Source organism: Mus musculus, chromosome 14, assembly GCF_000001635.26.
Source record: "Mus musculus strain C57BL/6J chromosome 14, GRCm38.p6 C57BL/6J".
NCBI lineage: Eukaryota > Metazoa > Chordata > Mammalia > Rodentia > Muridae > Mus > Mus musculus.
The window spans coordinates 54,968,277-54,996,124 of record NC_000080.6 but is presented as its reverse complement, the minus strand read 5'-3'; the positions used below and the strand labels follow the sequence as shown (position 1 = coordinate 54,996,124).

The 27,848-nt window shown below is 51.2% G+C and overlaps 1 protein-coding gene, 2 long non-coding RNA genes and 1 other non-coding gene across 13 annotated transcripts in view; 2 read left to right on the top strand and 2 right to left on the bottom strand.

Annotated features, from left to right (window-relative positions):
• The window catches only part of Gm31251, a 29,743-nt gene extending 8,882 nt beyond the window's left edge, over positions 1-20,861 (bottom strand). Inside the window, exons 1-9 of one of the 8 annotated variants that reach the window (XR_003950998.1) lie at positions 20,040-20,106; positions 19,767-19,816; positions 17,649-17,654; positions 17,408-17,562; positions 17,138-17,242; positions 16,466-16,874; positions 13,780-13,918; positions 5,692-6,864; positions 29-5,365 (exon numbers count right to left, since the gene is read on the bottom strand). This is a non-coding gene — a long non-coding RNA (predicted gene, 31251). Of the gene's footprint in view, positions 1-28; positions 6,865-13,779; positions 13,919-16,465; positions 16,875-17,137; positions 17,243-17,407; positions 17,655-19,766; positions 19,817-20,039 lie in introns of all 8 variants that reach the window. The other 7 variants (XR_003950993.1, XR_003950994.1, XR_003950995.1 and 4 more) reach the window with 7 other exon arrangements.
• Positions 1,499-25,441, top strand: Myh7 (myosin, heavy polypeptide 7, cardiac muscle, beta). 3 transcript variants are annotated; one of them, NM_001361607.1, is made up of 41 exons: positions 1,499-1,792; positions 2,500-2,537; positions 2,766-2,821; positions 3,244-3,452; positions 3,742-3,885; positions 4,131-4,287; positions 4,382-4,409; positions 4,925-5,033; positions 5,117-5,209; positions 5,320-5,383; positions 5,722-5,820; positions 6,044-6,147; positions 6,732-6,870; positions 6,963-7,081; positions 7,201-7,350; positions 7,650-7,820; positions 8,595-8,904; positions 9,189-9,256; positions 9,578-9,665; positions 10,283-10,400; positions 10,541-10,664; positions 10,935-11,071; positions 11,319-11,574; positions 12,340-12,582; positions 12,707-12,883; positions 13,814-13,959; positions 15,714-15,804; positions 16,563-16,952; positions 17,132-17,258; positions 17,424-17,542; positions 20,050-20,246; positions 20,708-20,891; positions 21,048-21,213; positions 21,359-21,483; positions 22,059-22,367; positions 22,620-22,823; positions 22,929-23,054; positions 23,162-23,437; positions 24,405-24,500; positions 24,614-24,748; positions 25,315-25,441. In NM_001361607.1, the coding sequence occupies exons 4-41, from the start codon at positions 3,252-3,254 to the stop codon at positions 25,330-25,332; spliced, it is 5,808 nt and encodes a 1,935-aa protein (NP_001348536.1). In that variant the 5' UTR covers positions 1,499-1,792; positions 2,500-2,537; positions 2,766-2,821; positions 3,244-3,251; the 3' UTR covers positions 25,333-25,441. The 3 variants fall into 3 exon arrangements, with proteins under 3 accessions (NP_001348536.1, NP_542766.1, XP_017171330.1); NM_080728.3 differs by having other exon boundaries at positions 1,576-1,614; XM_017315841.2 differs by lacking the exon at positions 1,499-1,792 and having other exon boundaries at positions 2,473-2,537.
• On the top strand, positions 20,349-20,425 carry Mir208b (microRNA 208b). Its single transcript, NR_030607.1, has one exon. It is a non-coding gene; the product is annotated as a microRNA 208b (primary transcript).
• Positions 21,776-27,338, bottom strand: Mhrt (myosin heavy chain associated RNA transcript). The gene is made up of 5 exons (NR_033497.1): positions 27,278-27,338; positions 24,635-24,715; positions 23,213-23,360; positions 22,599-22,664; positions 21,776-22,247 (listed from the first exon to the last, which is right to left on the bottom strand). It is a non-coding gene; the product is annotated as a myosin heavy chain associated RNA transcript (long non-coding RNA).
• Positions 27,339-27,848: the final 510 nt, after the last annotated feature.

Here is a 27,848-nt window from a genome sequence, read left to right as displayed (position 1 = left end):
CCTCCTAGGGAGGCTGCTCTATTAATACCTGGCAGGGTCGCAAGACCAGTTCTTCAGCAACTGCAACTGCATTCTGAGGACTGCGGAGCTGCAGCTGCATTGAGGTGCAGCCCCTACAGTCTGTGGTCCTCCCCCCACCTTCCCCCTGCCTTCCCCCTGCACACTGCACACAGCTGCTCAGCATCCTTACCCCTGCTTTGGTTACCAAGAAACCCCACAGAAGCCCTTCCTGGATTTTTCCTTTCCCTGCCATGCCTACCCCACCTTCACAATGTACCTGCTTTGCTGGCAGCCCATCCCCCAGGCCTGCCTCTCTCCTTCAAACTGACATCTAATCAACTGGATTAATCCGCATGCGCTCAGAGCTGTGTTTGGGAAGAAAGGGGATTTCAAACTAAACCCTGAGTCTGTTGCCTAGACACCGAGCAGTGAAGCTTCTATAGCTGGAAGAACAAGAACGAGGCTGGGTGCCAGCGTTGCTCCCGGGGCCTGCAGGGGAAGACAAGGTCTCTCCTGTCCTGTCCCTCTCTCCACTAGGAAGAACAAAGATTGCACCCACGGCTAGACAGAGGCCAGGTGGACCAGGCAGCCGTAGCCATATCATCTACAGCCCTGGGTAACCCTGGGAGGCTCAGGCCTTGCGCCTCGAAAATCTGCAGGGCAGCGCTAGAACAGGAAAGGGCTCTAAAGCAGGACCATGAGCAACTGGTCCTCCTCCCCAAACAGCTTTGGCATACTTCTTAGCATCCCTAGCCCTCCTCCCCTGATTGGGATCAACTTCCTATCTGCTGAGGTTCCCCACTTTTGCTTCGCTGAAGCTGTGCAATCTTAGAGGAAGCATCTCCCACCCCCACCCCCACCCCCTAAAGCAAAGCACTTAAATGGATCACTAAAGATCTGCCTGGCTCTGAAGCACCATGATCCCAGGGACACATTGCCTGCTGGCCCAAGGAAAGCAGTGTGTGAGCCAGAATTCCTGTGTCCAAACTCTCTGGTCCTAACAGGAACCTACTACCTTCTATCTGCTCCAATCCAACCACCATACCAGAGCCATGCCCCCAACTCTGCCCTGCCCCTCTCAGCTGCTGTGACCCAACCCCTTCCCACCTCAGACAGATGCAGGACTCAAGCCAGGAGTGTGGGGAGGATACTGGAAATAGGGCCAGGCTAGCACTGGGGGCAAGGCTTCTAAGGGGGCAGCAATGCCAGGGTCAGCAGGACCCTCTTGCAGGCCAGCCAGGGCCCTGCCTGCTTGAGGTCGTGGTGGTCGTGGTCAGCTTACTCTCTAGTGAGCCGTGGAATGTTAGAGATATTTTTGCTTCACTTTAAGCTGCCCCACCCCCTGGAACTCAGACCCTGAACATGCCATGCCACAACAATGACGACCACTTCCAATTGTTTCCTAGCTGGGGGAGGAGGGGGGAGTACTGTTTGGACAAGGGAAGGGGGGGAGAGTCGGGGGAAATGCTTTTAGTGACAACAGCCCTTTCTAAATCTGGCTAGGGACTGGGTGCAGGTGGGGGATGGGGCACCCTGCTGCCCCATATATACAGCCCCTGAGACCAGGTCTGGCTCTGAGCATTCTCCTGCTGTTTCCTTACTTGCTACCCTCAGGTAGGAGTGGGAGCTGGAGGCTTCCCTCTGGGATAAGGGGCTCCAGGTTCAGGAAGTGATTCCTCTAGAACAGCAGCGGGCTTCTGGCATGTAGTACCAGGTTATCATTGAACACTCCTGTGCAGATCTAAATACGCATGCTTGTGCCGTAGGAATGTGGGAGCCCAAGTGTTCCAAGGTGGGGGGTGGATATCTATATGTGCATATGGCCCAGAATGCAATAGCAGTGTGTGAGCATGTGCGTGCATGTGTGCGTGCGCAAGTACAAGCACACATATCTTAAATGTAAGGATCAGTTTATATTTTATCACATAAGGTACCTCATGCCTGGTTACAAGCATTTTGGCAGAAGAGGGACAGAATGATGGAGAATAACTCTTAAGGAAGCCAGTTCTGTGAACACTAGAGCCTGCCTATGTTTGGGGAAGTGTCTGACTGTACATAGAGGGGTTATTACTATGTAGGATATGACCCTGCGTGTAGTCTCTGAAATAGCAGTTCACAGACATGCAGGTGTGGGGGGCTCTGGTCTTCGTATGCTGAAGAACACGCAGCCACAGGAGCCTGCCTATGTGCTGGGCTGTTTGCACATGAACACTGTGGGGAGCATGTGTGCTGAGGATGGAAGGAAGTTTACATTCACGTCAAGTGTGGGCACAAGCAGAAGGCATGTGTATTTATCAGGGCGTGTGCAGGGGAGGCTGGGGTGTGCGAGGGTAGTCAGAGGGCTGTTGGAATCATGAGGCTCGAGTCTGAAATCTGGACTCTGCTACTTGTCCTGTGCTCTGAGAAAAGTAAGGCTTCAGCCTCCACTTCCTCACGTACCCAAGGGGCAGCCGCGAGAGTGAACAGCAAGAGTGCATTGTGACTATTGTTGTGTTGTAGGTGGCTCCGAGAAAGGAAGCCTCAGCAGAGGAGTACAGGTAAGGGTAGAACAGCCCCTAAGGGCGGAGGACTGGGGCTCGGAGGTTGTTAGTCTTTGGGAGAAAGGAGATAGAGCTTGAAAAGGAAGGATGCCAGTGACCAGAAAGGCTGACCAGCGCTGCTAATCACTCTTCCACGTGCTGAAGAACAGAGCCAGAGAGGAGGGAGGTGCCAGAAGCCAGGCTGGGCCACAGCCTGTCCTGACACCGTCTCTTCCCTTTCTCCAGCTCTTCTACAGGCCTGGGCTTACCTCTCTATCACTAGACACGTTTGAGAATCCAAGGTGAGAAAAGTTGGAGTCCAAATGTTGGGAGATCTGGTAAAACTGCACATAGTTAAAGCCCAAAGCCCCAAGCCCAAAGCCTGGCAGGTTCCTTTCTGCCTGCTCAGAGACAATGGCCTGGTGTCCAGAAGCTTCATACTCAGGGCCAGTGAGGGGCAGGGACTATTGACAGTCAGAGATTGATACAGAGTTCTTTCCCCGAAATACGGTCAGGACACACTCAAAGAGTGCTCCAAGTGAACGAAAGTAAAGCTGCCCCCTTGCCTTGGCACAGTTGCCAGGCTGCTCTCTGGTTTAGGGGTGAGCCTGGAGAAGGGTAAACTCCTGAGTGCTGAGCACAGTACTGGATTTGGGAGCTGCCACTGAGCGGGAGAGCCCAAGGTGCGGGAAGGCATATAGGTAACAGCTGCTCCTCACCCCAGGCTCAGCCATGGCGGATGCAGAGATGGCTGCATTTGGGGCTGCAGCCCCCTTCCTGCGGAAGTCTGAGAAGGAGAGGCTGGAGGCACAGACCAGGCCCTTTGACCTCAAGAAAGATGTTTTTGTGCCCGATGACAAAGAAGAGTTTGTCAAGGCCAAGATCGTGTCCCGAGAGGGTGGCAAAGTCACTGCTGAGACGGAGAATGGCAAGGTAGGTGTCGGGACTGGTGTGGGGAGGCCACTCAAGAGAGCCCCATACCTAGGGTGCCCAGAGAGGGGACAGGCGTGCACACCTGAGGACCCCCAAGCTTCCCGTCCTTTGGGTAGGGTGGGGGTCCAAACTCTCCCAAAAGTCTCCTTACTCCCAACATCTAACTCCAGTCTCTCCTCAGCTATACACCCCCCCCCTGCCCCCAACTCCATACCTTGCCGTGCTGCCCTCATGCCGATAGAGCAGGGCAGACACAGGTTGACATGAGGGCCTCTGTGGGCTGTTCCAGACGGTGACTGTGAAGGAGGACCAGGTGATGCAGCAGAACCCACCCAAGTTCGACAAGATCGAGGACATGGCCATGCTGACCTTCCTGCATGAGCCGGCTGTGCTGTACAACCTCAAGGAGCGCTACGCTTCCTGGATGATCTATGTGAGTGCAGCACCGGTCCATCACCCAGAACCCAGAGCTTCCTGGGCAAGAGCAGTCTCCTGAAGCCAAGCCACCTACCTGCCTGCTCTGTGTCCAAGGAGTATGGCACTCTACACCAGCCCCTGCTCCTTTGGCTCCGTTATAAAACCAGACTGATTCTGCGCTTCGCCCTTTGTTCCCATTGTCTCCTGGGGTCTTTCTCTAATTCTGACAACCACCCCTCACTTGCTCTTCCTTACCCTCAGACCTACTCGGGCCTCTTCTGCGTCACCGTCAACCCCTACAAGTGGCTGCCTGTGTACAATGCGGAAGTGGTGGCTGCCTACCGGGGCAAGAAGAGGAGCGAGGCCCCTCCTCACATCTTCTCCATCTCTGACAACGCCTATCAGTACATGCTGACAGGTAAGCCTGGTGCTCAGACCTGGGTCCCCTCAACCTGAATTCTCACCTGGACTCGCATCCCTCAACCCATTGCCTCTCCTCCTCTCTCTTCCAGATCGGGAGAATCAGTCCATCCTCATCACGTGAGTATAGCTCCAGAATCCCTGATCCCAGAATCCCCTGAGAGTACCCAGACTCCTTTGCATGCACCTATGGCCCTCTTTCTCTCCACCCACATGCCCATCTCTTTCTTCTCTGGTCTTTGCTCCAACTCTTTTCTTTGTGCCTCTCTCCCTTTCTGTTTTCCATCTTTCTCTTGTTTTCTCCTTTTGCCTCCTCACCCATTTCCCTCTGACTCTTCATTCATGTATAAGCTCATTTGGAAAAGCCCATGTATCGCCTTTCTTCATTTTCCTTATCTTTCACTTTAGAAACCTTTTCTCTCCTCCCCACTTACTCTTCCCAAACTGCCCTCTCCTCTCCTTGTCCTCTGTGGCACCGTCTTCCTGCTGGTTAACCTGATCCTATGTCCCAGTCCCTAACAACTTCCTGATCTGAGCACCTTCTCTCTACTAGACTAGGTGCTCTCCCTCGCTTGAGGCTCGTTGGTCTTAACCAGTGTCTTTACTGCCTATTAAGCCTTTGCTTGTCACAACAGCGGAGAATCCGGAGCTGGGAAGACTGTCAACACTAAGAGGGTCATCCAATATTTTGCTGTTATTGCCGCCATTGGGGACCGCAGCAAGAAGGACCAGACCCCAGGCAAGGTAGGCCCGCTGTCATGTAAAGGCTTGCATTACAGAAAAAGAGTAGGCAGCCTTCATATCCCATCCTTCTTGACCTCTTCCAGGGTACCCTGGAAGATCAAATCATCCAAGCCAACCCTGCTCTGGAGGCCTTTGGCAATGCCAAGACAGTTCGGAATGACAACTCCTCTCGATTTGTGAGTGATACTCCACCTTGAACTTGGGACTTGTGCTGGCTTTCGAAGGATGGCCTCAAATGTGAGCCTTTCCCAGGCTCATTGCTTCTCTCTCCCATCCATCTCTTCAGGGGAAATTCATCCGAATCCATTTTGGGGCAACAGGAAAGTTGGCATCTGCAGACATAGAGACCTGTAAGTTCCATGAATTTGCTGGGGCTTATTTAGGCTGAGTCCATCCTGGCTCTACAGCCCGATCCCAACCTCTTCCTGCAGTATGCAGTTTTTCTTTCTGTCTCTACTTCTGCCTGAGGCTTTCTCTGGCTTCTCCTGTCTGCTCTCAGTGCATGTCTCTTTGGGGTTTCTCTCTAAGATGCTTTCTTCCCTTCTGGGTCTCTGTTTCCACCTTCATGTGTGACCTCTGTATCCATACACTGGTCTCTCCCTCTGTCCTTTGCTTGTAATGGTCCCCGTCCCTTCCCCTTGACTTCTTTGTATCTAACCTCATTCCTCTCCTATCTGCCTGTTCACAGACCTTCTGGAAAAATCCAGGGTTATTTTCCAGCTGAAAGCAGAAAGAGATTATCACATTTTCTACCAAATCCTGTCTAATAAAAAGCCTGAGCTTCTAGGTGAGTCAGACTGAGACCAGCTATTTCCATGGCAACCTGGTCCTCTCTGCTTAAGACTGGGTTCAGGCAGTATGCCTTGGGCCCTATGATACTGCTAGGTTCAATCTTGGGGGTCAAATCAAGCCCTATCTGAGCCTCTCTCTTGGCCTGTTTGCTATAGCCAGCAGCCCCCAGGATAGCCAGGGGCTGTGGCACACCCGAACCACATTCCTTCCACTTGTAGACATGCTGCTGATCACCAACAACCCCTACGATTATGCGTTCATCTCCCAAGGAGAGACGACTGTGGCCTCCATTGATGACTCTGAAGAGCTCATGGCCACGGATGTAAGTATGCGAGTTCTCAGCTACGGGCAGACACTTGGTCGTGGCACATGGTACCAGCTTAGGAACAGAGCCAAGATACTGGCTATCTGATTTTTAAAGTGGTACAACCCTCCTGGAGATCTACCCCGTGAACAGGGTATGCTAAGACACGTGCTATGAAGCCAATATTTGGTGTTGTCAAATCACAGTGTGCTGAGAACCATGGACAGAGACAGGAAAGAAACAAAACCACACTACTAGGGATACAGGAAGGAGAGCCCTGCAGACCCTGGGGGCTGAAGTGAGCTGTTGGGTAGAGGAGAGATACACACGGGTACCAAAACCTAGGCAGGGAAAGATATAGGAACATAGGCGGGTAGCCCACAGCAGCTACAGAGAACAGCTATGAGCATTCACAGTGGATGGTGATAAGGCCCTGATCTTTAATGTCTGTCTGTGTTTTGGAGTCTCTCTCTGCTTGTGGGAATCTCATACTTTACAGGGGATAGGAAAACAAATTCAGGTTCTCTCTCCAGTGTATGCGGGTCTCATTAACTGGTCACACTTCCTTTTCTGGGCTTCACTGATATGGGGGCTGCTTCCAGAGCGCCTTTGACGTGCTGGGCTTCACTCCAGAAGAGAAGAACTCCATTTACAAGCTGACAGGCGCCATCATGCACTTTGGAAACATGAAGTTCAAGCAGAAGCAGCGGGAGGAGCAGGCGGAACCAGACGGCACTGAAGGTGAGAAGCAAGAAAGCCGTGGAGTCACCGAGGGCCATGTCTGCAGAACGAGTATCCACATACTAACTTCCTCACCTGCCCTTTCCTTCCAGAGGCTGACAAATCAGCCTACCTCATGGGGCTGAACTCAGCCGACCTGCTTAAGGGGCTGTGCCATCCTAGAGTCAAAGTGGGCAACGAGTACGTCACCAAGGGGCAGAATGTCCAGCAGGTGGGTTGTCTTTGGATGATAAGTGAATGGCCGAGAGATCACTGCATAGTGGAATATGAGCTTTCAAACTCCTCCTTCCCAGGAGCGCATATCATCCAGATTTCTCCCCTACCCTGCAGGTGTCATACGCCATCGGGGCACTGGCCAAGTCAGTGTACGAGAAGATGTTCAACTGGATGGTGACACGCATCAATGCAACCCTGGAGACCAAGCAGCCGCGCCAGTACTTCATAGGTGTCCTGGACATTGCCGGCTTTGAGATCTTCGATGTGAGTCTGGGAGCCCTGGCCTGGGACACCACGTGTTCCTCATCTACCCACTCAGACCATAGGTCACGTGTGGAGGGCCAGCCATAGGCCAGGCCCAGGATAGCAGTGGGGACCCATTAGAGCCAATCACTGTCCCTGCCCTCAGGAGAAGCCCTCCCTTCCCTGCCATGACCTGGGAGGGAACCAGCCATGCCTGTGCCAGGTTCGGGCAGGTGTGTGGCACAGTCCTAGGCTGACCCACCCTGCTGGCCACTCAGACCCTCAGTCAGCCTGCCTGACTGGCTGCCTCACCCCTGCAGTTCAACAGCTTTGAGCAGCTGTGCATCAACTTCACCAATGAGAAGCTGCAGCAGTTCTTCAACCACCACATGTTCGTGCTGGAGCAGGAGGAGTACAAGAAGGAGGGCATTGAGTGGACCTTCATAGACTTCGGCATGGACTTGCAGGCCTGCATTGACCTCATCGAGAAGGTGAGCTCTGCCTCCATCATCTGAGCCTCCCCCCTGCACCTTACATGAACACTTCAGAATTCCAGATAAAGTGATGGCTCATCTCCCTTCTGAGGAGTTCAGTCTAAGTATCAGAAATGGGACTCTTTTCCAGAGTTCTGTGTTGTTTAGAATATCCATGACAGTGCTGATAGCTCTGTTCCCAGGAGCTTAAGACTGGACACATGAAAGATGAGCATCTAGAAGCTGGGCTTCCCCACCACTGGCTCTGGGTTGCACACATCCAAGGATCAGGAAATGGGACAATGGTATGGGGAGGGGGCTATAAGAGTGGTTTTTGTTTTTTGTTTTGTTTTGTTTTTGTTTTTGTTTTTGTTTTTGTTTTCAAGACAAGGTTCCTCTGTGTAGCCCTGGCTGTCCTGTAACTGGCTATCTAGTCCAGGATGGCTTTGAACTCAGAGATGCACCTGCCTCTGCCTCCTGAGTGCTGGGATTAAAGGTGTGTGCCATCACCACCTGGCTAGTGTACCTATTTTTAAACTCAGCAGCACAGGGATCTGGGTGGTAGAGTTTGATAGAGACATCAGAAGCAGCCACAAACTCAGATTTGAGAAAGAAAAAAAAAAGTCCCTCTGACATCAACAGAAATCCCCACTTGTGGAAAGCTTGACAAGTGTCAAACATTAGGCAGTGGTCTCTTCATAACCTAAGGGCATGTCTGGGTAAATTCTGACATACCGAAGAATATCTCGACCAAGTGAAGCTTACTCAATGATTCTCCCCCTACACTCTTAGCCCATGGGCATCATGTCCATCCTTGAGGAGGAGTGCATGTTCCCCAAGGCCACAGACATGACCTTCAAGGCCAAGCTGTACGACAACCACCTGGGCAAGTCCAACAACTTCCAGAAGCCTCGAAATGTCAAGGGGAAGCAGGAAGCCCACTTCTCTTTGGTCCACTATGCTGGCACTGTGGACTACAATATCCTGGGCTGGCTACAGAAGAACAAGGACCCACTCAATGAGACGGTGGTGGGTTTGTACCAGAAGTCTTCCCTCAAGCTGCTCAGCAATCTATTTGCCAACTATGCTGGAGCTGATGCCCGTAAGTACCCCCGGGGCATTCGAGCTCTAAGGTTTACGCCACAGTTCTGAGGCACATTGACTGCGAAATTTCACCACTTCCCTTTCATGGTATACCCCGAGATGTACAGAATAGACTCAGTGAGATAGACCTGGGCGGAGACACTGAAGCCGCCATATTGAAAACCCTCGTCTGGTGGCCAGGAAACACAAAATGTGAGGAGAGGCTATAGGCCATCCCCTACTCCTTGCCTCTTTATGAATCCACTCATTATCCTTTTTTTTTTTTGGCTTCCTTTCCCACAGCGGCGGACAAAGGCAAAGGCAAGGCAAAGAAAGGCTCATCCTTTCAGACCGTGTCTGCTCTGCACAGAGTGAGTGTGTGCCCAGCCTCAGCCTACCATGGCTCCCCATTCATTTTGGTGCCTCTGCCCCAGCTCCTCCCAATACCAGTTCTTCTGGGTTCACCTTGGCCCTTCCCATGCTCCTGTCTTTCTTCATCTCCTGGCCTCTAATCTTGCGTCTGCCTCACCCCTCTTCACTTCTCACCTTCACCAACCTCTCCCTTCACCTGTGTCTTCTCCAGCATCCTTCTGTCTCCTCATTTCCCTTACTCTCTCCTTTCTTTTCCTCCTCTTGTCTTCCTACAACTCCTCCTTCCTTGCTCTTTATTTCATCCTCTTTTTCTGCCACAGGAAAATCTGAACAAACTTATGACAAACTTGCGCTCCACGCACCCTCACTTTGTACGCTGCATCATCCCCAATGAGACAAAGTCTCCAGGTAAGCCCACGGACTTGCGCTCTCCCACTCTGAACATGCATTGTCTCAGAGACGGGACCTTGAGTAATCTCCAAGTCATGGTGGTTTCCAAGTCACATTCTTAGTTTCCAAGTCACATTCTTCTCCCGGACCACTCCTCCTGCATTACCCTATGTTGGGTTATGCACCTCAGAGTAATATGTAAGGCACTTCTATGGGAATCACCTCATGAGTGACTTTCAGCCCTTAATGAGACATCTAAGGAATGTCTATTTGTTCTTAAAGGTTAGAAACAAAATATCAGGAGCCCGGGTTCAGAGCCTGGCTCAGATTTCAATGAGCTCAGTGACCTGCACGACATTCAATCTCTTAGCCCATTCACACAGAATGAGAGATACATCTGTCCTGAAACCACCCATGATAATAAGTATAAATTATACAAAATAATAGATGAGGGAATATTTTGATTGCTGTTAGAAATGTGGCTAAGGGGGAAATGAAACAAATGGAGAATTGGTATTGGCTGACTGCCTGGCTGAAGTAAGCAGATAGTATATGCCAGGGCTGGGATGAGAACCCAGAGAATTGGTGTTAGTCCAACACTCTCCCAATCATAACTCTCCTCTCTGCTGCCCCAGGGGTGATGGACAACCCCCTGGTCATGCACCAGCTGCGATGCAATGGCGTGCTGGAGGGTATCCGCATCTGCAGGAAGGGCTTCCCCAACCGCATTCTCTATGGGGACTTCCGGCAGAGGTAAGTGGTGCCCCAGGGCTCAGGGATCCAGGCATGAGCTCCCTTTGTGGGAGTGGGGGGGGGTCTATGGTGGCCCTGAAATTCTATAGGCAGAGCAGACCCCACAGAATGCAAATGACTCTGAGAACTTCCCTCCCAAGGTATCGCATCCTGAACCCAGCAGCCATCCCTGAGGGGCAATTCATTGATAGCAGGAAAGGGGCTGAGAAACTGCTGGGCTCCCTGGACATTGACCACAACCAATACAAGTTTGGTCACACCAAGGTGAGGAAAAGAAAGAGATGAATTAGTTAAAGATATCTTCTTTTCCTTTGGTTCTTCATCTTTCCCTCCCACCCTCTTACTTTATCTCATCTTAAAAACTATCTATGAACCACGAGCTAGCTCTCTGCTCCCAGAACCACTTTCCCATCCCATCTCCAGCCACCAACAGCATCCTCCTTCCAATCCTTCCCTAAGTTATCCCCAGATGCCCACCACGTCTGCCCTCATGCCCCATCCTAGTTGTGCCTAACACACATGCCTTCTCTGCAGGTGTTCTTCAAGGCGGGCCTGCTGGGGCTGCTGGAGGAGATGCGTGATGAGAGGCTGAGCCGCATCATCACCAGAATCCAGGCCCAGTCCCGAGGTGTGCTCTCCAGAATGGAGTTCAAGAAGCTGCTGGAGCGCAGGTGAGAGTCTTTAAAGGAGATCCCTAGCCCTCCCGAGGTTCAGGCTAATTCAGTGAGAGAGTCAAGAGAAAGACTTCAGGGAGCCCAGCAGGAAGAAATCATTAGGAGGGAATCTTATGAACACAAGCTGGTCCTTAGCTTTTGAAGACCTTGGGAAAGGCGAGGTCAATGAAGGGAAGGTGGACTTATCTAGGAATAAGGGCCTCAGATGGAAAGCACCATATCACTCTCCTCATCCTGCCTGCAGAGACTCCCTGCTGATTATCCAGTGGAACATTAGGGCCTTCATGGGGGTCAAGAATTGGCCGTGGATGAAGCTCTACTTCAAGATCAAGCCGCTGCTGAAGAGCGCGGAGACGGAGAAGGAGATGGCCACCATGAAGGAGGAGTTTGGGCGAGTCAAAGATGCACTAGAGAAGTCTGAGGCTCGCCGCAAGGAGCTGGAGGAGAAGATGGTGTCCCTGCTGCAGGAGAAGAATGACCTGCAGCTCCAAGTGCAGGCGGTGAGGTCACATGGCCATTGTGAGCTTCCCCCCCCCCCCCCGTGCTTCTATCACGTTCCCCACAATCCCACACCTCTCTTTACCTAGGAGTGTAAGATCTTGTCACTCACAGGCTGAGGATTCTGGTACCTCACTTTCGAAGACCTCCTCAGAAGGAGAAAAGATAAAAAAAGAAACTTCTTTTAAATACGCAGGCTCAGGCATATATGGTAGTGCATCTCTGTTATTCCAGCACTTGGGAGGTGGAGGCAGGAGAATCAGGAGTTCAAGGTTAGCACTGGCTATAGAGTGAGTGCAAGGCCAGCCTGGGCTGTAAGGGATCCTGTCTCAAAAATATACATGCACACACACACACACACACACACAGAGAGAGAGAGAGAGAGAGAGAGAGAGAAAGAGAGAGAGAGAGAGAGAGATCGTAGGGGAAACTATAAATCATCTTAGAGCTTAAATTTCTTCATTTTAGACAGGAGCCACCTGCCTGTCTCATAGGTTAAAATTCGCAGGGTTTAACATCAGCAAATGCAGTTCCTTAAAGCAAGGAAGGCCATGTGAAGACTTTGAGTTCCCTCCTCTATTCCTCTCCCCAGTGCTCCCAAGCCAGACCATCCTAAACCTGCCTCCTTAGCCTCCTGAGGCTCTTCTCAGATGAGAAGAAGCCAGGGTCCCTCTCCTATCTGGCTACTGCACCTCTCCCCTCCACCTGTGAGGACAAGGGCCCATCCTCTCTCTCCCTTTCTGTTCCTTGCCCCCCCCTACCCCCAGGAACAAGACAACTTGGCGGATGCAGAGGAGCGCTGTGACCAGCTGATCAAGAACAAGATCCAGCTGGAGGCCAAGGTGAAGGAGATGACCGAGAGGCTGGAGGACGAGGAGGAGATGAATGCCGAGCTCACTGCCAAGAAGCGCAAGCTGGAAGATGAGTGCTCAGAGCTCAAGCGGGATATCGATGACCTGGAGCTGACGCTGGCCAAGGTGGAGAAGGAAAAGCATGCAACAGAGAACAAGGTGAGGCTGGTTCCCTCGGGTTCCAAACCACAGCATGTTCCTCATGGGAGCATGGAGGTTCCTCTAGGTGTCCCCAGGATGGTGTCCTTTGACTTAAAGGGAATGTGGGATTTGTGTTTGGCAGGTGAAAAACCTGACAGAGGAGATGGCTGGTTTGGATGAGATCATTGTCAAGCTGACAAAGGAGAAGAAAGCTCTGCAAGAGGCCCACCAGCAGGCTCTGGATGACCTGCAGGCTGAGGAAGACAAGGTCAATACTCTGACCAAGGCCAAGGTCAAGCTGGAGCAGCAGGTGGATGATGTAAGCAGACTGGGCATAATGGGCTTAGATGTAGCGTGTCTTTTGGTGTTGAGGGGTATGTGCGAACAGCTGTGTTGGGTGGGGGTGTTATTTAGTCTATTGACATCTTCCCAGAATAAAACTAGGAGGTAGAAAGCATGCGGATTATTGACTTCAAAAAAATGTATCTCACTGACCAAGAACAGGGGTAGCTTTTTTGGTTTGGTTTGGTTTGGTTTTGTGTTTTCAAGACAGAGTTTCTCTGTGTAGCCCTGGTTTTCCTGGAACTCATTCTGTACACGATGCTGGCCTCAAACTCACAGAAGATCCTCCTGCCTCTGCTTCCTGAGTGCTGGGGATTTAAGGCATGCGCCACAATGCCCGGCCTGAGCTGGCTTTTTATTAAAGTTAAAAATGTAAACCCACATAGCTCTTTGACCACAGGGTTCAGAGGATCATCTCACAAGAACACTGTAGACCTCTTTGGTAAATTGTTAGACTCTTTGAGGAGGATCTTTGCAGAGTTGGGTCCCAAATGACCATTGTTCCCTCAAATGTGTATCTGTCCATTGACTCCCGTGCCATTCTGCCCTAGTAACTCAGTATCTGTCTCAGTCGCAGGACTAAGAGCTCCCCTCAGATGGGCACTTGAGTTTACTCAGTTTTGTGTCTCCAGTACCCTGCACAGAGCCTGGAACCCGTAGGTACTTACAGGATGCTGAATGAATGATTATGGCTTTGGAACCTTCTCCCACATTCATTCATTCACAAAATAATCTATTGAGCAAACCTTTCAGTCTAGACATTCTCGTGGTTCCCTGGGAACATTGGTCCTTTCTAGGGACGTGTCCAAAGTCCTGGATTCTCTAAGGATTTCCAAAATATAGATGAACAAAACTCAGGTCACGATGTCCTACCTTGTGGTTCATGGCTGGTCCTTCTCTCTGCCAGCTGGAGGGATCCCTGGAGCAGGAGAAGAAGGTGCGCATGGACCTAGAGCGAGCCAAGCGGAAGCTGGAGGGAGACCTGAAGCTGACGCAGGAGAGCATCATGGACCTGGAGAATGACAAGCAGCAGTTGGATGAGCGACTCAAAAAGTACCGTGTTCCATTCCGCCAGGGCCTTTATCCAGCCCAGCTCAGCTCACCAAGCAAGGGCCATCTTAAGAGGCAATGGGTGCTCAGACTAGGGGCAAAGGCTCCCTAACCCACACATCAGGTCATGGTCCTCCCTAGCAAGGAGTCTCACTTGGATCTCTCAGGCACCTTGTCCCTGCTAGGCCCTTGGGAGAGGTGAAAATAAAAGCTTGCTTCCTTTGTGAGCACTCAGTCACAAAGTGGGGGAAGAATTACACATTATTTCAAAGGAATTGCTCTGCTGTTCAAAGAATGAAGGGGTTGGGTCATTTATTTTTTCTAGCTAGATTCTAGTTCCAGTCTTTATTGCAAGTCCTTCCCAAAGGTGTGCATACAGACTTGGTGAATAGTGAGTTGCAAAAATGTATTTTGACATTTGAGGCTCTTATAGTATTTCAACTTGTATTTGCATAGGAGTCTTCACACTGTTCTAGGCCCAGAGTTTGTTGAATGAATGAATGAATGAATGAATGAATGAATGAATGAAAGAAATATGGTCCTAACAGCTTTTCAACCTTCTTTTTTTATATTTTATTTTTAATTGTGTGTGTGTGTGTGTGTGTGTGTGTGTGTGTGTGTGTGTGCTTACAGAAGCTGGAAGAGAGCACCAGACCCCCTGGAACTGGCCTATGAGGCAGTTGTGAGCTACATGGTATGAGTGTTGAGAACTGATCTTGCTTCTTCTAGAAGAGCACAACTCCCAATTGCCCTCCTCAGAATCCCCACAAAGATAGTGTCCGTCATCCTACTTTACTAAAGAGACAGCTAAGGCTCAGAAAGGTTAAGGAGTAGAGAGGGAAGTGAGCATGATCAAGGTGCATGGTCTGGTGTGAGAAACCATCCTTATGATCCTAGCACTATGTACAGTGAATATACACCAATTTAAAAAAAAAAAAGAGAGAGGCAACTGAGTCACCTAAGCTAACAGTGACAAGTTAAAGACCACCAGCATCAAAGAGAAAGAAAAAAAAGGCCTTTGCAATAGTCTCATTACTTCACAGAGGAGAAAACTTGGGATAAGAGGGGAAAGCTTGCTGGGCGGTGGTGGCACACACCTTTAATCCCAGTACTTGGGAGGCAGAGGCAGGCGGATTTCCGAGTTCAAGCCCATCCTGGTCTACAAAGTGAGTTCCAGGACAGCCAGGGTTACACAGAGAAACCCTGTCTCGAAAAACCAAAAATAATAATAAATAAATAAATAAATAAATAAATAAATAAATAAATAAATAAATAAATAGGGGAAAGCTTGCTGGAGAGATGGCTCAGAGGTTAAGAGCACTGACTGCTCTTCCAGAGGTCCTGAGTTCAAATCCCAGCAACCACATGGTGGCTCACAACCATCTGTAATGGGATCTGATGCCCTCTTCTGGTGTGTCTGAGAACATTGATAGTGTACACTCATACATATTTAATAATAAATAAATAATTTTTTTAAAAGAAGGAAAAGCCCCACAGAGCCCCACCCCACCACCCTGCTGCAGGGCTTTCCATTACATTCTTCCTGGACCTGAACCCGACAGCAGGTGTTATCCTTTGGGCATCCTAAATCACTCTTGGAAGTTTTTTGTTTTGTTTTATTTTGTTTTGTTTTGTTTTGTTTTGTTTTGTTTTGTTTTGTTTTTTTCCTGTACTTTATTGGTTTTATAGTCTGCAATCTCTGGTGGATAGTCAGGTGCCTACCTGGCCTGCTACCCCACCCCCTTTCTCCCCTACAGGAAGGACTTTGAGTTAAATGCACTCAATGCCAGGATTGAGGATGAGCAAGCCCTGGGCAGTCAGCTGCAGAAGAAGCTCAAGGAGCTTCAGGTAAGGCTAGAGGAGAGGCTCCAGCTGAACGTGGCATCCCTGGCTGGCTCTCCGCTTCCCTCGACCCCCTCCAGGGTATGCTACTCCTGCAACAAGGAACTGTGTGCCCGTGAAAGGAGATAAAATGAACAAGGCTTCCTATGGGAATCCCTAGCTGGGGCTTGTATGATCCAAGGAAGACACAGGAAGAGAGCCTGGGAGGGGACGGGGGAGGTCTAGACCGCAGAACTCCTGGTTTCTTCTCAGTCTGTCTAGTCACGAGATCACAGAGCTCCACTACAGACCTCTGAGTCTCCATGCCTACTCTGTCACCTGGTGACTTTTAGGTCCCTTCAGCTCTTATGGCTCTTTCCTCTGTAGCAGGCATTGAATTAGGTCTTCAGCTATTTTATCAGACAAGTGTGGTTTTCTCAGCTACACTTTTGCTACTTTCCCCCACTAAATTGCTTGCAAAAACCCATGAGACACAGATTGTTGTTGTTGTTTGTTTGTTTGTTTGTTTGTTGTTGTTGTTGTTGTTTGGCCTTCTCTAAGATATCTGCTTTCTTCCAATAAAGAGAATGTGCACTGCTCAAGCCTAAAGGAAAGTTGACTGGGCTGCGCAAGACACCTTCCCCCAAATCCATCTATGTCCACCTTTCTAGTAACACATCAAACTTACGTGCTGTTCTCATAGACCAGGGATCTTTTAGAGCTCCAGGGCCGGCCTCAATGGAGGGGTGCAGGAAGCAGGTCTGACCCTCTGTGTCCCTGGCTAGGCACGCATCGAGGAGCTGGAGGAGGAGCTGGAGGCCGAGCGCACAGCCCGGGCCAAGGTGGAGAAGCTGCGCTCTGACCTGTCCCGGGAGCTGGAGGAGATCAGTGAAAGGCTGGAGGAGGCAGGCGGGGCCACATCCGTGCAGATAGAGATGAACAAGAAGCGCGAGGCCGAGTTCCAGAAGATGCGGCGGGACCTGGAGGAGGCCACGCTGCAGCACGAGGCCACGGCGGCGGCCCTGCGCAAGAAGCATGCCGACAGCGTGGCGGAGCTGGGCGAGCAGATCGACAACCTCCAGCGGGTGAAGCAGAAGCTGGAGAAAGAGAAAAGCGAGTTCAAGCTGGAGCTGGATGACGTCACCTCCAACATGGAGCAGATCATCAAGGCCAAGGTGGGCCCTCTCAGCAGCTCCCTCCTCTAATCCCCTCTGATGTCGATCCTCTTTCTTCCTTGACAGCTCATCTGGTTCCCCTCCCTGCCCCCTCCCTTCCATGGTTTTCTCTTTCATTGCAATCCTTACTCCACTTTAGTTCCTTCCTGCACCTACTCTGTAACTCCTTCCTCTCTCAGGCTAACCTGGAGAAGATGTGCCGGACCTTGGAAGACCAGATGAATGAGCACCGGAGCAAGGCCGAGGAGACGCAGCGTTCTGTCAATGACCTCACCAGCCAGCGGGCCAAGCTGCAGACAGAGAATGGTGAGCCCAGGGCTGGAGCTCCATGGGTCCCAACCTCCTGAGCCATCCTAGCCTTGGGTGTACATGCTCCTCATATGCCCACAGCCTCTCCAGAGAAGGGAGCCTAAGAGTTAGGGGCAGGGTTGAGGGTAGAGAGGGACAGAAGGTACCTTGGTGCCTCCCCAGGGGAGCTGTCCCGGCAGCTGGACGAGAAGGAGGCTCTGATCTCTCAGCTAACCCGAGGCAAGCTCACATATACACAGCAGCTGGAGGACCTCAAGAGGCAACTGGAGGAGGAGGTCAAGGTAAGGCCTAGACTCTGTGTCTGGACAAAGCATAGAGTGCACCAATTGGCCAGAATATGGGTCTCTTTCTTCTCTAAGAGTGAGGCTTGTCTGGTCCACAACTTACTACAAACTGTAAAAAAGAAGTAATAACACAGCCTTTACTAAGTATCTTTTAAAATCTGTTCCCCAGGCTGAGAGAGGCCCTTTGCCCTCCTACTGCTGTGCAGGGGTGGGGAGTAGGAGGGTAAAGAGGCAGAGAGGAAATTATCTAAGATAGTGATTTTCAACCTCTGGGTTGCGACCTCTTTGGGGTCAAATAGTAGATATCATGCATGCCAGACATTTACATTCACATCTAGAACAGTAGTAAATTATAGTGTGAAGTAGCCATGACAATTTTATGGTTGAGGGTTCCTACAACGTGAGGGACTATATTAAAGGCCACAGAATTAGGCAGGCTCAGAGCCTCTGATCTGAGGAGATGGGATTTGGCCTTCTTGGGTGCAGATATTGGGTGCAGGGACTACACAGAGGGGTCCTAGGATGATGAGAGCAATCTGAAGCCTGGAAGAAGAAAGCCGGAGCCTATCCCTAGCACAGTACTGAGTTCATGGGAAAGAGATAAGGCCATGCGTTCTTAAGCCTCACAGGGCTCTGGCTGGGGAGAGAGCTCAGTCAGTAAAAGGCTTGGTGCAGGAGCATGAAGGTGTTTGGTCCTGAGTTCAGTCACCAGCACTTGTAATCTTCGCGTGGAGATGGCAGAGACAGCCATGTAGCTTGCCTGTTCTACTTTGTGGATTCTTTTTCTTCCACCCTTTCAACTCCCTAACACTAGATAAGAGAGAAAAAAGGATAGAGAAGAAAGGAAAGAGATCCCTGAATAAAGTCAGAAGTTGGAAACCGGACGATACTATTGTTAGACTATCTCTTCTCATTAGGGATGATGCTATTGTTACACTACCTCCTTCTGATTAGGGGCGTTGAGTTTGAGTTGCTTGAGGAAAGTTTGATCTTCACCACCAATATACCTAGTTGTTTCTTCTTCTTCTTCTTCTTCTTCTTCTTCTTCTTCTTCTTCTTCTTCTTCTTCTTCTTCTTCTTCTTCTTCTTCTTCTTCTTCTTCTTCTCCTCCTCCTCCTCCTCCTCCTCCTCCTCCTCCTCCTTCTCCATCTTCTTCTTCCTCTTCCTCTTCTTCCTCCTCCTCTTCCTCTTCCTCTTCTCCTTCTTTTCCCTCCTCCTCTTTCTCTCTCTCCTCCCCTTCTTCCTCCTCTTCTGTTCCCTCCTCTTCCTCCTCCTCCTCCTTTCTTTTTTTTTTTTTTTTTTTTTTTTTTTTTTTTTTTTTTGGTTTTTCGAGACAGGGTTTCTCTGTATAGCCCTGGCTGTGCTGGAACTCACTGTAGAGCAGGCTGGCCTCGAACTCAGAAATCCGCCTGCCTCTGCCTCCAAAGTGCTGGGATCAAAGGCATGTGCCACCACGCCCCGCCTCTTCCTTTCTTCTTCTCCTCCTTCTCCTCCTCCTCTTCCTCCTCCTCCTCCTTCCTCTTCTTCATCTCCTTCTCCTTCTTCTCACTCCTCCTCCTCTTTCTCTCCCTCTTTCCCTTCTTCCTCCTCTTTCTCTCTCTCTCTCTCCTCCCCTTCTTCCTCCTCCTCCTTTTCTTCTTCTGCTTCTACTCCTACCTACTCCTCCTCTTCTACTTTCTTCTTTGCACATGACTACTTAACAAACCATGAGCAACAGTGACCAACAGCAACCAATAGCAACCAACAGCAACCAACAACCCCCAAAATCCAACCCTACCTCTCTGAGTCCTAGCATTCATATACCCTCTGAAAAGTCCTTAGAATTCCAAATGTCACACAATAGCAGAAACTATCTGCAGCTGACAAGATCACACCACTGCTAGAGCACGAGGCAAATCATAGTCAGCCTCTGTGGACAATCTGAAGCAGCCCCATATCCCACTCCTGGGATTAAAACAAACACACATTCTTATAATACTTCTGTGTATTTTTTTTAAAAAAAAAAGCCAAAATTCTAAAATTATCACTACACAGGAAGATCTCTGGGACTGACTGACAGTCAGCCCAGCCAAGTTCTGAGGTCTTGGTGACAGACTTTGTCTCAGAAAAATATGGTATATGGTGTCATGTGAAAAACCCATGGTTGACTTCAGACCTCCCTACATATGTACAAACATCCCAACTCTTCCCCACAAAACCCCAAAGCTTAGTACTAACCTACCTCTTATAGTGTGGTAATCTCAAGGAAAACTTCCTGATGCCTGTTTGCACCTGTAAATGCACTGGGTGATCAGCTCTTCTGCAAGGAGCATCAGGCAGTGGACACAGAACTTTGTAAACAGTGCAGCACTGTTTTATTATTTAGGGTCATTCTTGCTCAGCAAACCACACCGGGTTCGCTGGAGAGTTGGAGGTAGATGGGGCCAAGGGATGTGTTGAGACTGGGGTAAAAGGATGGTGGAGGAAAAAGCTGACCCACTTCCTTGATGCTCACCTCTTCCCAGGCCAAGAACGCGCTGGCCCACGCACTGCAGTCAGCACGGCATGATTGTGACCTGCTGAGGGAACAGTATGAGGAGGAGACAGAGGCCAAGGCTGAGCTACAGCGAGTCCTGTCCAAGGCCAATTCAGAGGTGGCCCAGTGGAGGACCAAGTATGAGACGGATGCCATACAGAGGACAGAGGAGCTGGAGGAAGCCAAGTGAGTCCTGGGTAGCCAGCCCTGGTTGAGGCTCCTCTGCAGCCCAGTCTGATGCTCAGTAGTCCACACAGAGGGGACTCTTAGGCACCCCCACCTCCTGCTCCTCTCAGGGAAGCTTTTTGCTCGCGTTATGTTTCTCATCCGAATATAAGACGAACAAAAGGTTTGTCTGAGGGCTGAGTGCTCCCACCTGGGGTACGGTGCTGTAGGGAATGGGGCTGCTGCAGCCAAGAAGGATCAGGCTCATGGTGCTCAGTGGTGCTATGCCTTCATGCTCAGCTACTAAGATTTGTCTGCCAAGTGCCCAGCCTCTGAAGCCCATCCCCAGCCTTCTCTGATTGCTTCTAGATAGTCAAGGATAGTCTTTTGAAAGTCACATGTTCTCCTCTTGTCCAAACCTACCTCCTCCATTCTCCCCATCCCTCTCTTCCCGGCCACCCTCCCTCCTTCCCCTACTGCAGGAAGAAGCTGGCTCAGAGGCTGCAGGATGCAGAGGAGGCAGTGGAGGCTGTCAATGCCAAGTGTTCCTCTCTGGAGAAGACCAAGCACAGGCTGCAGAATGAGATCGAGGACCTGATGGTGGACGTGGAGCGCTCCAATGCCGCCGCCGCAGCCCTGGACAAGAAGCAGAGGAACTTTGACAAGGTAGGCTCACGGTGGGGCTACAGACACTGTGCATGCTGCTGGTGGGGTCAGTGCCAGCTCAAGGCTGCAGCATGCTCCTTGGAGGTGGGGGAGGAGGGCTGGGTCGGGGGAGGGGGGCCTGGGCAGTTCTGGTCACAGGGCGCTCCTTCCCTGCAGATCCTGGCTGAGTGGAAGCAGAAGTATGAGGAGTCGCAGTCAGAGCTGGAGTCTTCCCAGAAGGAGGCGCGCTCCCTGAGCACAGAGCTCTTCAAGCTCAAGAACGCCTATGAGGAGTCTCTGGAGCACCTAGAGACCTTCAAGCGGGAGAACAAGAACCTCCAGGGTGGGCGAGCTGGGGGACAGGAAAGGGCTGCAGGGAAAGGGAAGGGCCATGTCCCCATCTCCAATAGCAGTCCAGGGAAAGAAGCACACCCCTACTCTATTGAGACCCCAGAAATTCCTGACTGAGTCACTGTGTGCCCCCACAGAGGAGATCTCAGACCTGACTGAGCAGCTGGGCTCCACGGGGAAGAGCATCCATGAGCTGGAGAAGATCCGAAAGCAACTGGAGGCCGAGAAGCTGGAGCTGCAGTCGGCCCTGGAGGAGGCTGAGGTGGGCACGAAGGAGGGAGCAGGGCCAGGTAGGGACTGGGATCTAGACTTTGGTCCCTGCTCCCATCTGTCCTTTGCCTGACTTCCTCCACAATGGTCCATTGCCAGGGTCTAAGATGGTGCTGGACATAGCAGGCACCCAGCAAACAGTTGTCAATGTCAGATGAGTTCAAGGTCACTCAAGTTCCTTCACACAAACATTTTATTTACTGTACCTTAGAAAGACTCCTATTTCAGCTCATTCCACTTTCCACCTCTGCCTGCCTGTGTGTGGTGGTTTTTTTTTTTTTGTTCCTTTACTCTCTGCTTCATTGCCTCTGTTTCCTTGGCAACACTTTTCATTTTCCTCTTTGTCTTCAAAGCTGACTCCCTCCGCCCCCCTGGGAGTCTGCATCCCCTTCTCTTCAGCTTGCTTTCATTTCTCTTGTGCACACTCTTTCTCATTTCCTTCCACTGCATCTCCTACTGAGTCATGTATACCATCCCCAAATGCTCTCTGTGCCATGGTTTTTAGACACACCCTTGCTTCCACCCTGGTCTCTGACTATATGCCTGCAAAATCTATATCCTTTCCAGGCCTCCCTGGAGCACGAGGAGGGCAAGATCCTCCGCGCCCAGCTAGAGTTCAACCAGATCAAGGCAGAGATTGAAAGGAAGCTGGCAGAGAAGGATGAGGAGATGGAGCAGGCCAAGCGCAACCACCTGCGGATGGTGGACTCCCTGCAGACCTCCCTGGATGCGGAGACACGCAGCCGCAATGAGGCCCTGCGGGTGAAGAAGAAGATGGAGGGCGACCTCAACGAGATGGAGATCCAGCTCAGCCATGCCAACCGTATGGCTGCTGAGGCCCAGAAACAAGTGAAGAGCCTCCAGAGTCTGCTGAAGGTACTCAGAGACTTCTGGAAACAAGAGGTTACCTCACCTAGGGAAGGGCTGGCTTCTATAAATGCTAATTAGATGGTAGACACTAATTAGAGACACTTCCTCTCTCTTGTCATACCATCGTTGTAGAGATAACTGACAGGCCAACCCAAAGCAACCACAATGGACTTTCCACCCACGCCCAATCCTGGGGGACAGCTTCATGAAGGCACCCCAGCTGGCTAACTAGCTTACACTCATTTTTCTGATCCTCAGGACACTCAAATCCAGCTGGATGATGCTGTCCGTGCCAATGACGACCTGAAAGAGAACATCGCCATCGTGGAACGGCGCAACAACCTGCTGCAGGCGGAGCTGGAGGAGCTTCGGGCTGTGGTGGAGCAGACGGAGCGGTCTCGGAAGCTGGCAGAGCAGGAGCTGATTGAGACCAGCGAGCGGGTGCAGCTGCTGCACTCGCAGGTGAGGGGGTACCCTGTACATTCCTGAGCTCAGCAGATGACAGACAGGGGAAGGAGCCTCTCAGAGATGCACAGGGATTTTTCTGCTCTGCCACTCTTTTCTCAGAACACCAGCCTCATCAACCAGAAGAAGAAGATGGATGCAGACCTATCCCAGCTCCAGACAGAAGTAGAGGAGGCAGTGCAGGAGTGTAGGAACGCAGAGGAGAAGGCCAAGAAGGCTATCACAGATGTGAGTCCCCTCCCCTACCTACCCACTCCAGAGCAGCATCTCCCTAGTTTGGGCAGTGAGCCCATGAGGACCTGAGCAGACCACATGCTCTCCTCTCCTGCGCACAGGCCGCCATGATGGCTGAGGAGCTGAAGAAGGAGCAGGACACCAGCGCCCACCTGGAGCGCATGAAGAAGAACATGGAGCAGACCATCAAGGACTTGCAGCACCGTCTGGACGAGGCAGAGCAGATCGCCCTCAAGGGCGGCAAGAAGCAGCTGCAGAAGCTGGAGGCCCGGGTCCGGGAGCTGGAGAATGAGCTGGAGGCTGAGCAAAAGCGCAATGCAGAGTCAGTGAAGGGCATGAGGAAGAGTGAGCGGCGCATCAAGGAGCTCACCTACCAGGTTGGGCAGGGCTGTGATCATGGCCCTGACACAATGGTCTCGAGCCACAGTGACAAGCAACCAAGGGGGACAGAGAGAGCTTGCTACCTTTCCCTAGCCAGAGTTGGTGTGCAGCCTCTGGAGGTCCTTCCACTCTGCCCAGTCATGGACTCTTGTCCCCTGGCCCAGAGGACCATGATTGAGCTTCATAACCTGTGTGTTCCACCTTGACATGCTCCCTCTATATACCCCCATCCACCAGAGATATGCTCTAGACAGGCACAGCCACAAGCAGCAACACCCTCCTGCAGAAAACTTATAGCCAGGCCTGCTACCAAAGACACCAAAGCCATTCAAATAAGTCTCAAAACGTTTCAGGTACCCAGGGCAGCATAAACCCAGCTTTCCACAGCGTTCCATTAGGAGTTTGTTTGTCTTTCTGTCTAGCATGCTACACCCTCTAAGCACAGTTTGCCCTTAGCTTAGATCAAGTTCGTGTCAGTCCACTGCAGCCCAGAAAATTCCATCATGCTTACAACCCCAGAGTCACTCTCAGTACATGCTGGGCCCAGGGCCAGTGGGTTTATGCTCTGTGGTGTTCTAGGGCCTTCAGGATCCTGCTCCCTAGGATGGTGAACATAAGTCACTGTATTCTTTCAGGCATCTCATTAGCTTATTGGGTTCTCCCTCAATATTTAAAATATTCACATTCCAAGTGAGCTTAGTGGTGTATGTCTATGATCTCAATACATAAGAAGTTGAGGCAGGAGGGTCATGTGTTTGAGACTACTAGCCTTGGCAAAAAAAAAAAAAAAGGATGCTTCTTGAGTAAGAAATTATAAACAAATTCAAATATTCTGTGAGGACCAGAGAGCATGCATTGGTTCAGAATGTATCACTTGGAATGAAGAAGGCAAGAGAGGCCAGGGTGGGGGCAGTGCCCCCTGGGTTCATGTACCCTCACCTTCTGCCCTCCTCTGACCTCCAGACAGAGGAAGACAGGAAGAACCTACTGCGGCTGCAGGACCTGGTGGACAAGCTGCAGCTGAAGGTGAAGGCCTACAAGCGCCAGGCTGAGGAGGCGGTGAGTGACCCTGCTGGGGTTGAAGCCAGGAGGAAGGGATACAGGGTGCCAACCTCCCTAGACCGTAAGCCTAAGAGACCCTTCTTACCCCCCACCCCTTTACCCGCTCATAGGAGGAGCAGGCCAACACCAACCTGTCCAAGTTCCGCAAGGTGCAGCACGAGCTGGATGAGGCGGAGGAGAGGGCGGACATCGCCGAGTCCCAGGTCAACAAGCTGCGGGCCAAGAGCCGGGACATTGGTGCCAAGGTGGGTTTCTCCCCTGGACCTCACTTGTCACCTCCCACAGGAGGCACAGCTCCTCTGTCCCCTCAGACAACGTTGTTTCATTTAGTCCCTAGCTGAGCCCCAAAGCCCCAAAGGCTAAGGTGACTGAGTTCCCAGTAACATCTTAGGCTCTCTGTGACCTCATTTGCAGTGATTCTGGGAACCCCAGGTCAAGAGGAGTCAAAAACCCTATATGGCCCCGATTTATACACACCCCTTAGATCCAGATCCCCCCAGCTACCGTGTCTATTTCCCACTTCATTCCGGCTCCTATCCTTGAATCTCAAGCATGTAAAGGCTATCCCAAGGTCTCCACTGATCTCACAGAGGCAGCTTCCCTCCCTCCTAGTTAAGCGCCCTTATCTCCAGAACGTTCTCCTTCCACACCGACCCCTGAAAGCATATCCCTGCCAACAGAGGGGATCCTGCAAGGTCACACAAGAGTCTCCACCCACCAGGTGCCCTAGTCTCAATTTCAGTTTCCATGCCTTGTTCTCACAATGCTGGCCTCCCCAGAGCTAATTTGGACTTTGTTTTTATTTCAAAAGGGCCTGAATGAGGAGTAGCTCTTGTGCTACCCAGCTCCAAGGGTGCCCGTGAAGCCCTCAGACCTGGAGCCTTTGCAACAGCCCTTTAGGTGGAAGCAGAATAAAGCAATTTTCCTTAAAGCCAAAATCCTGCCTCTAGACTCTTCTTCTCTGACCTTGGTCCCTGGGCTCTAGGGTGGGGAGGTGGGGCTTGGAAGAAGAAGGTGGGGAAGTGGCAAAAGCCGATCCCTAGGGCCCTGTGAAGTTCGGAGCCTTCCCTGTACAGCACTGGCTCATAGATCCTCCTCCAGCCAAACATAGCAAGAAGTGATACCTCCTTTGTGACTTCCCCAGGCCCAGTGCCTGTCAGGTTGAAACAGGATTTAGAGAAGCCTCTGAACTCACCTGAACTCTGAAGCTCATCCACCAAGCAAGCACCTAGGTGCCACTGCTAGTTAGTATCCTACGCTGATAATATGCAGAGCTGGGCCACAGAAGTCCTGGGGTGTAGGAACTGACCAGTGACTTTTCAGTCGGCAAAGGTATGACCCCCTCAGCAGATGTAGTAATGTCCCCTTAGATCCCATCCCAGGCAGGTCTCTGAGAGGACACGGGATGAGAGATGTAGTCAAGTGACATTCCAAACACAGCTATCCACAGTGTCCCTTGCCCCTTCCACTTAGCCAGGAGGACAGTAACCTTAGCCTATCTTTCTTCCTCCCCATCCTCCCAGGACACACCCCCTGGTCTGCAGTATTCATTTCTTCCTTCACGTCCCCTCTGTGACTTCCATTTGCAAGGCTTTTGACCTCTGCAGCTGCTGGAAGATAGAGTTTGGCCCTAGGTGTGGCAAGCCATCTCAAGAGAAAGCAGACAACAGGGGGACCAGATTTTGGAAGGATCAGGAACTAAATCACTGGCGGGCCTGGGGGTAGAAAAAAGAGTGAGTGAGTCCGCTCCAGCTAAGCCAAGCTAGTTCCCGAGATACTCTGCCACAGCTGGGCTGCTCGGGGTAGCTTTAGGAATGTAGGTCTGAAAGACAATGGGATTGGAAGACATCTCTTTGAGTCTCCCCTCAACCCCACCTACAGACACACTCATGTGTGGCCAGACTCCTGTTCAACAGCCCTCTGTGTTCTGACCACTGAGCTAGGCAACCAGAGCATGGGCCCTGTGCTGAGGATGAAGAGTTGGTTACCAATAGCAAAAACAGCAGGGGAGGGAGAACAGAGAACAAAATAAGGAAGGAAGAAGGAAAGGCCAGTCAATCAGATGCAGTCAGAAGAGATGGGAAACCAACACACAGCTTGAGCAGAGGAAACAGAAAAGGGAGAGATTCTGGGCATAAGGAGGCCAAAGAAAGAAGAGCCCAGGTCCCCCAAGTCTCCTCTTTATACCCTCATCCCGTCTTCCAATTAAGCCCACTCTTCTTCCTAGATCAGACCTGAGCTGCAGCGAAGAGACCCGTAGGGAGGATCACACTGGATGAAGGAGATGTGTGGAGAAGTCCAGGGAACCTAAGAGCCAGAGCCTAAAAGAGCAAGAGATAAAGGTGCTTCAAAGGTGGCCAGGCTGTGCACACAGAGGGTCGAGGACTGGTGGTAGAGCCTCAAGATAAGGATGATGCTCAGAATGGGCGGGAGGTGGGGGGAGTCTGGGGGGGAGAGAGAAGGTGAGAAGGAGCCTGGAACAGAGAATCTGGAAGCGCTGGAAACGATACCATAAAGGGAAGAACCCAGGCTACCTTTAGATGTAAATCATGAAAGACAGGGAGAAGGGAAGCTGGAGAGAGTAGAAGAAGGACCCCGGGGCAAGACATGGAAGCAAGGACAAGCCAGGTTGAGCGCTCCGTGAAATCAGCCTGCTGAAGGCAGAGCACCAGAACACCAGAGGCTAGGGTTAATGTCGAGACAGGGAACAGAAGGTAGACACAGGAACAGACAGAGACGGGGGAGCCAGGTAACAAAGGAATGGTCCTTCTCACCTGTGGCCAGAGCGTCCATCTGTGTCCACATACTCTAGAATGTTCATCAGACTGTAGGGCTGGCTTGGGAGGCAGCTGGAAAGAGTATGTGAGAGCCAGGGGAGACAAGGGGGCCTAGGAAAGGAAGAAGAGGGCAAACCAGGCCACACAAGAGGGCAGAGCCCAGAACTGAGTTAACTCCTTCCTTGTTGCATCTTCCATAGGAGGCAGTGGGAACTCTGTGACCACCATCCCCCATGAGCCCCCACTACCCATACCAAGTTTGGCCTGAGTGGCATTCCAGGTTCCCTGAGGACAGAGCCTGGCCTTTGTCTCTTGGACCTGACCCAAGCTGACCCAATGTTCTCAGTACCTTATCATGCCCTCAAGAGCTTGAGAACCAGGCAGTGACATATTAGGCCATGGGCTAACCCTGGAGCTTGCACACAGGAGCCTCAAGTGACCTCCAGGGACACAGCTGCAGACAGGTGGCCTTTATCCCCAAAGAGCAACCATTTGGCATAGGTGGCTGCAAACGGGAATGCAAGGTTGAATCAGGTCCCTTGGAGAATACTGCATGCAAGACCTAAGA

Bases quoted from the DNA above. Each gene is read 5' to 3' on its own strand.
- Myh7 (NM_001361607.1), top strand. From the start codon at position 3,252: ATGGCGGATGCAGAGATGGCTGCATTTGGGGCTGCAGCCCCCTTCCTG. The intron at 9,666-10,282 runs GTAAGCCCACGG...CTGCTGCCCCAG, and splicing joins CAATGAGACAAAGTCTCCAG to GGGTGATGGACAACCCCCTG. The intron at 20,247-20,707 runs GTGAGTCCTGGG...CCCCTACTGCAG, and splicing joins GAGGAGCTGGAGGAAGCCAA to GAAGAAGCTGGCTCAGAGGC.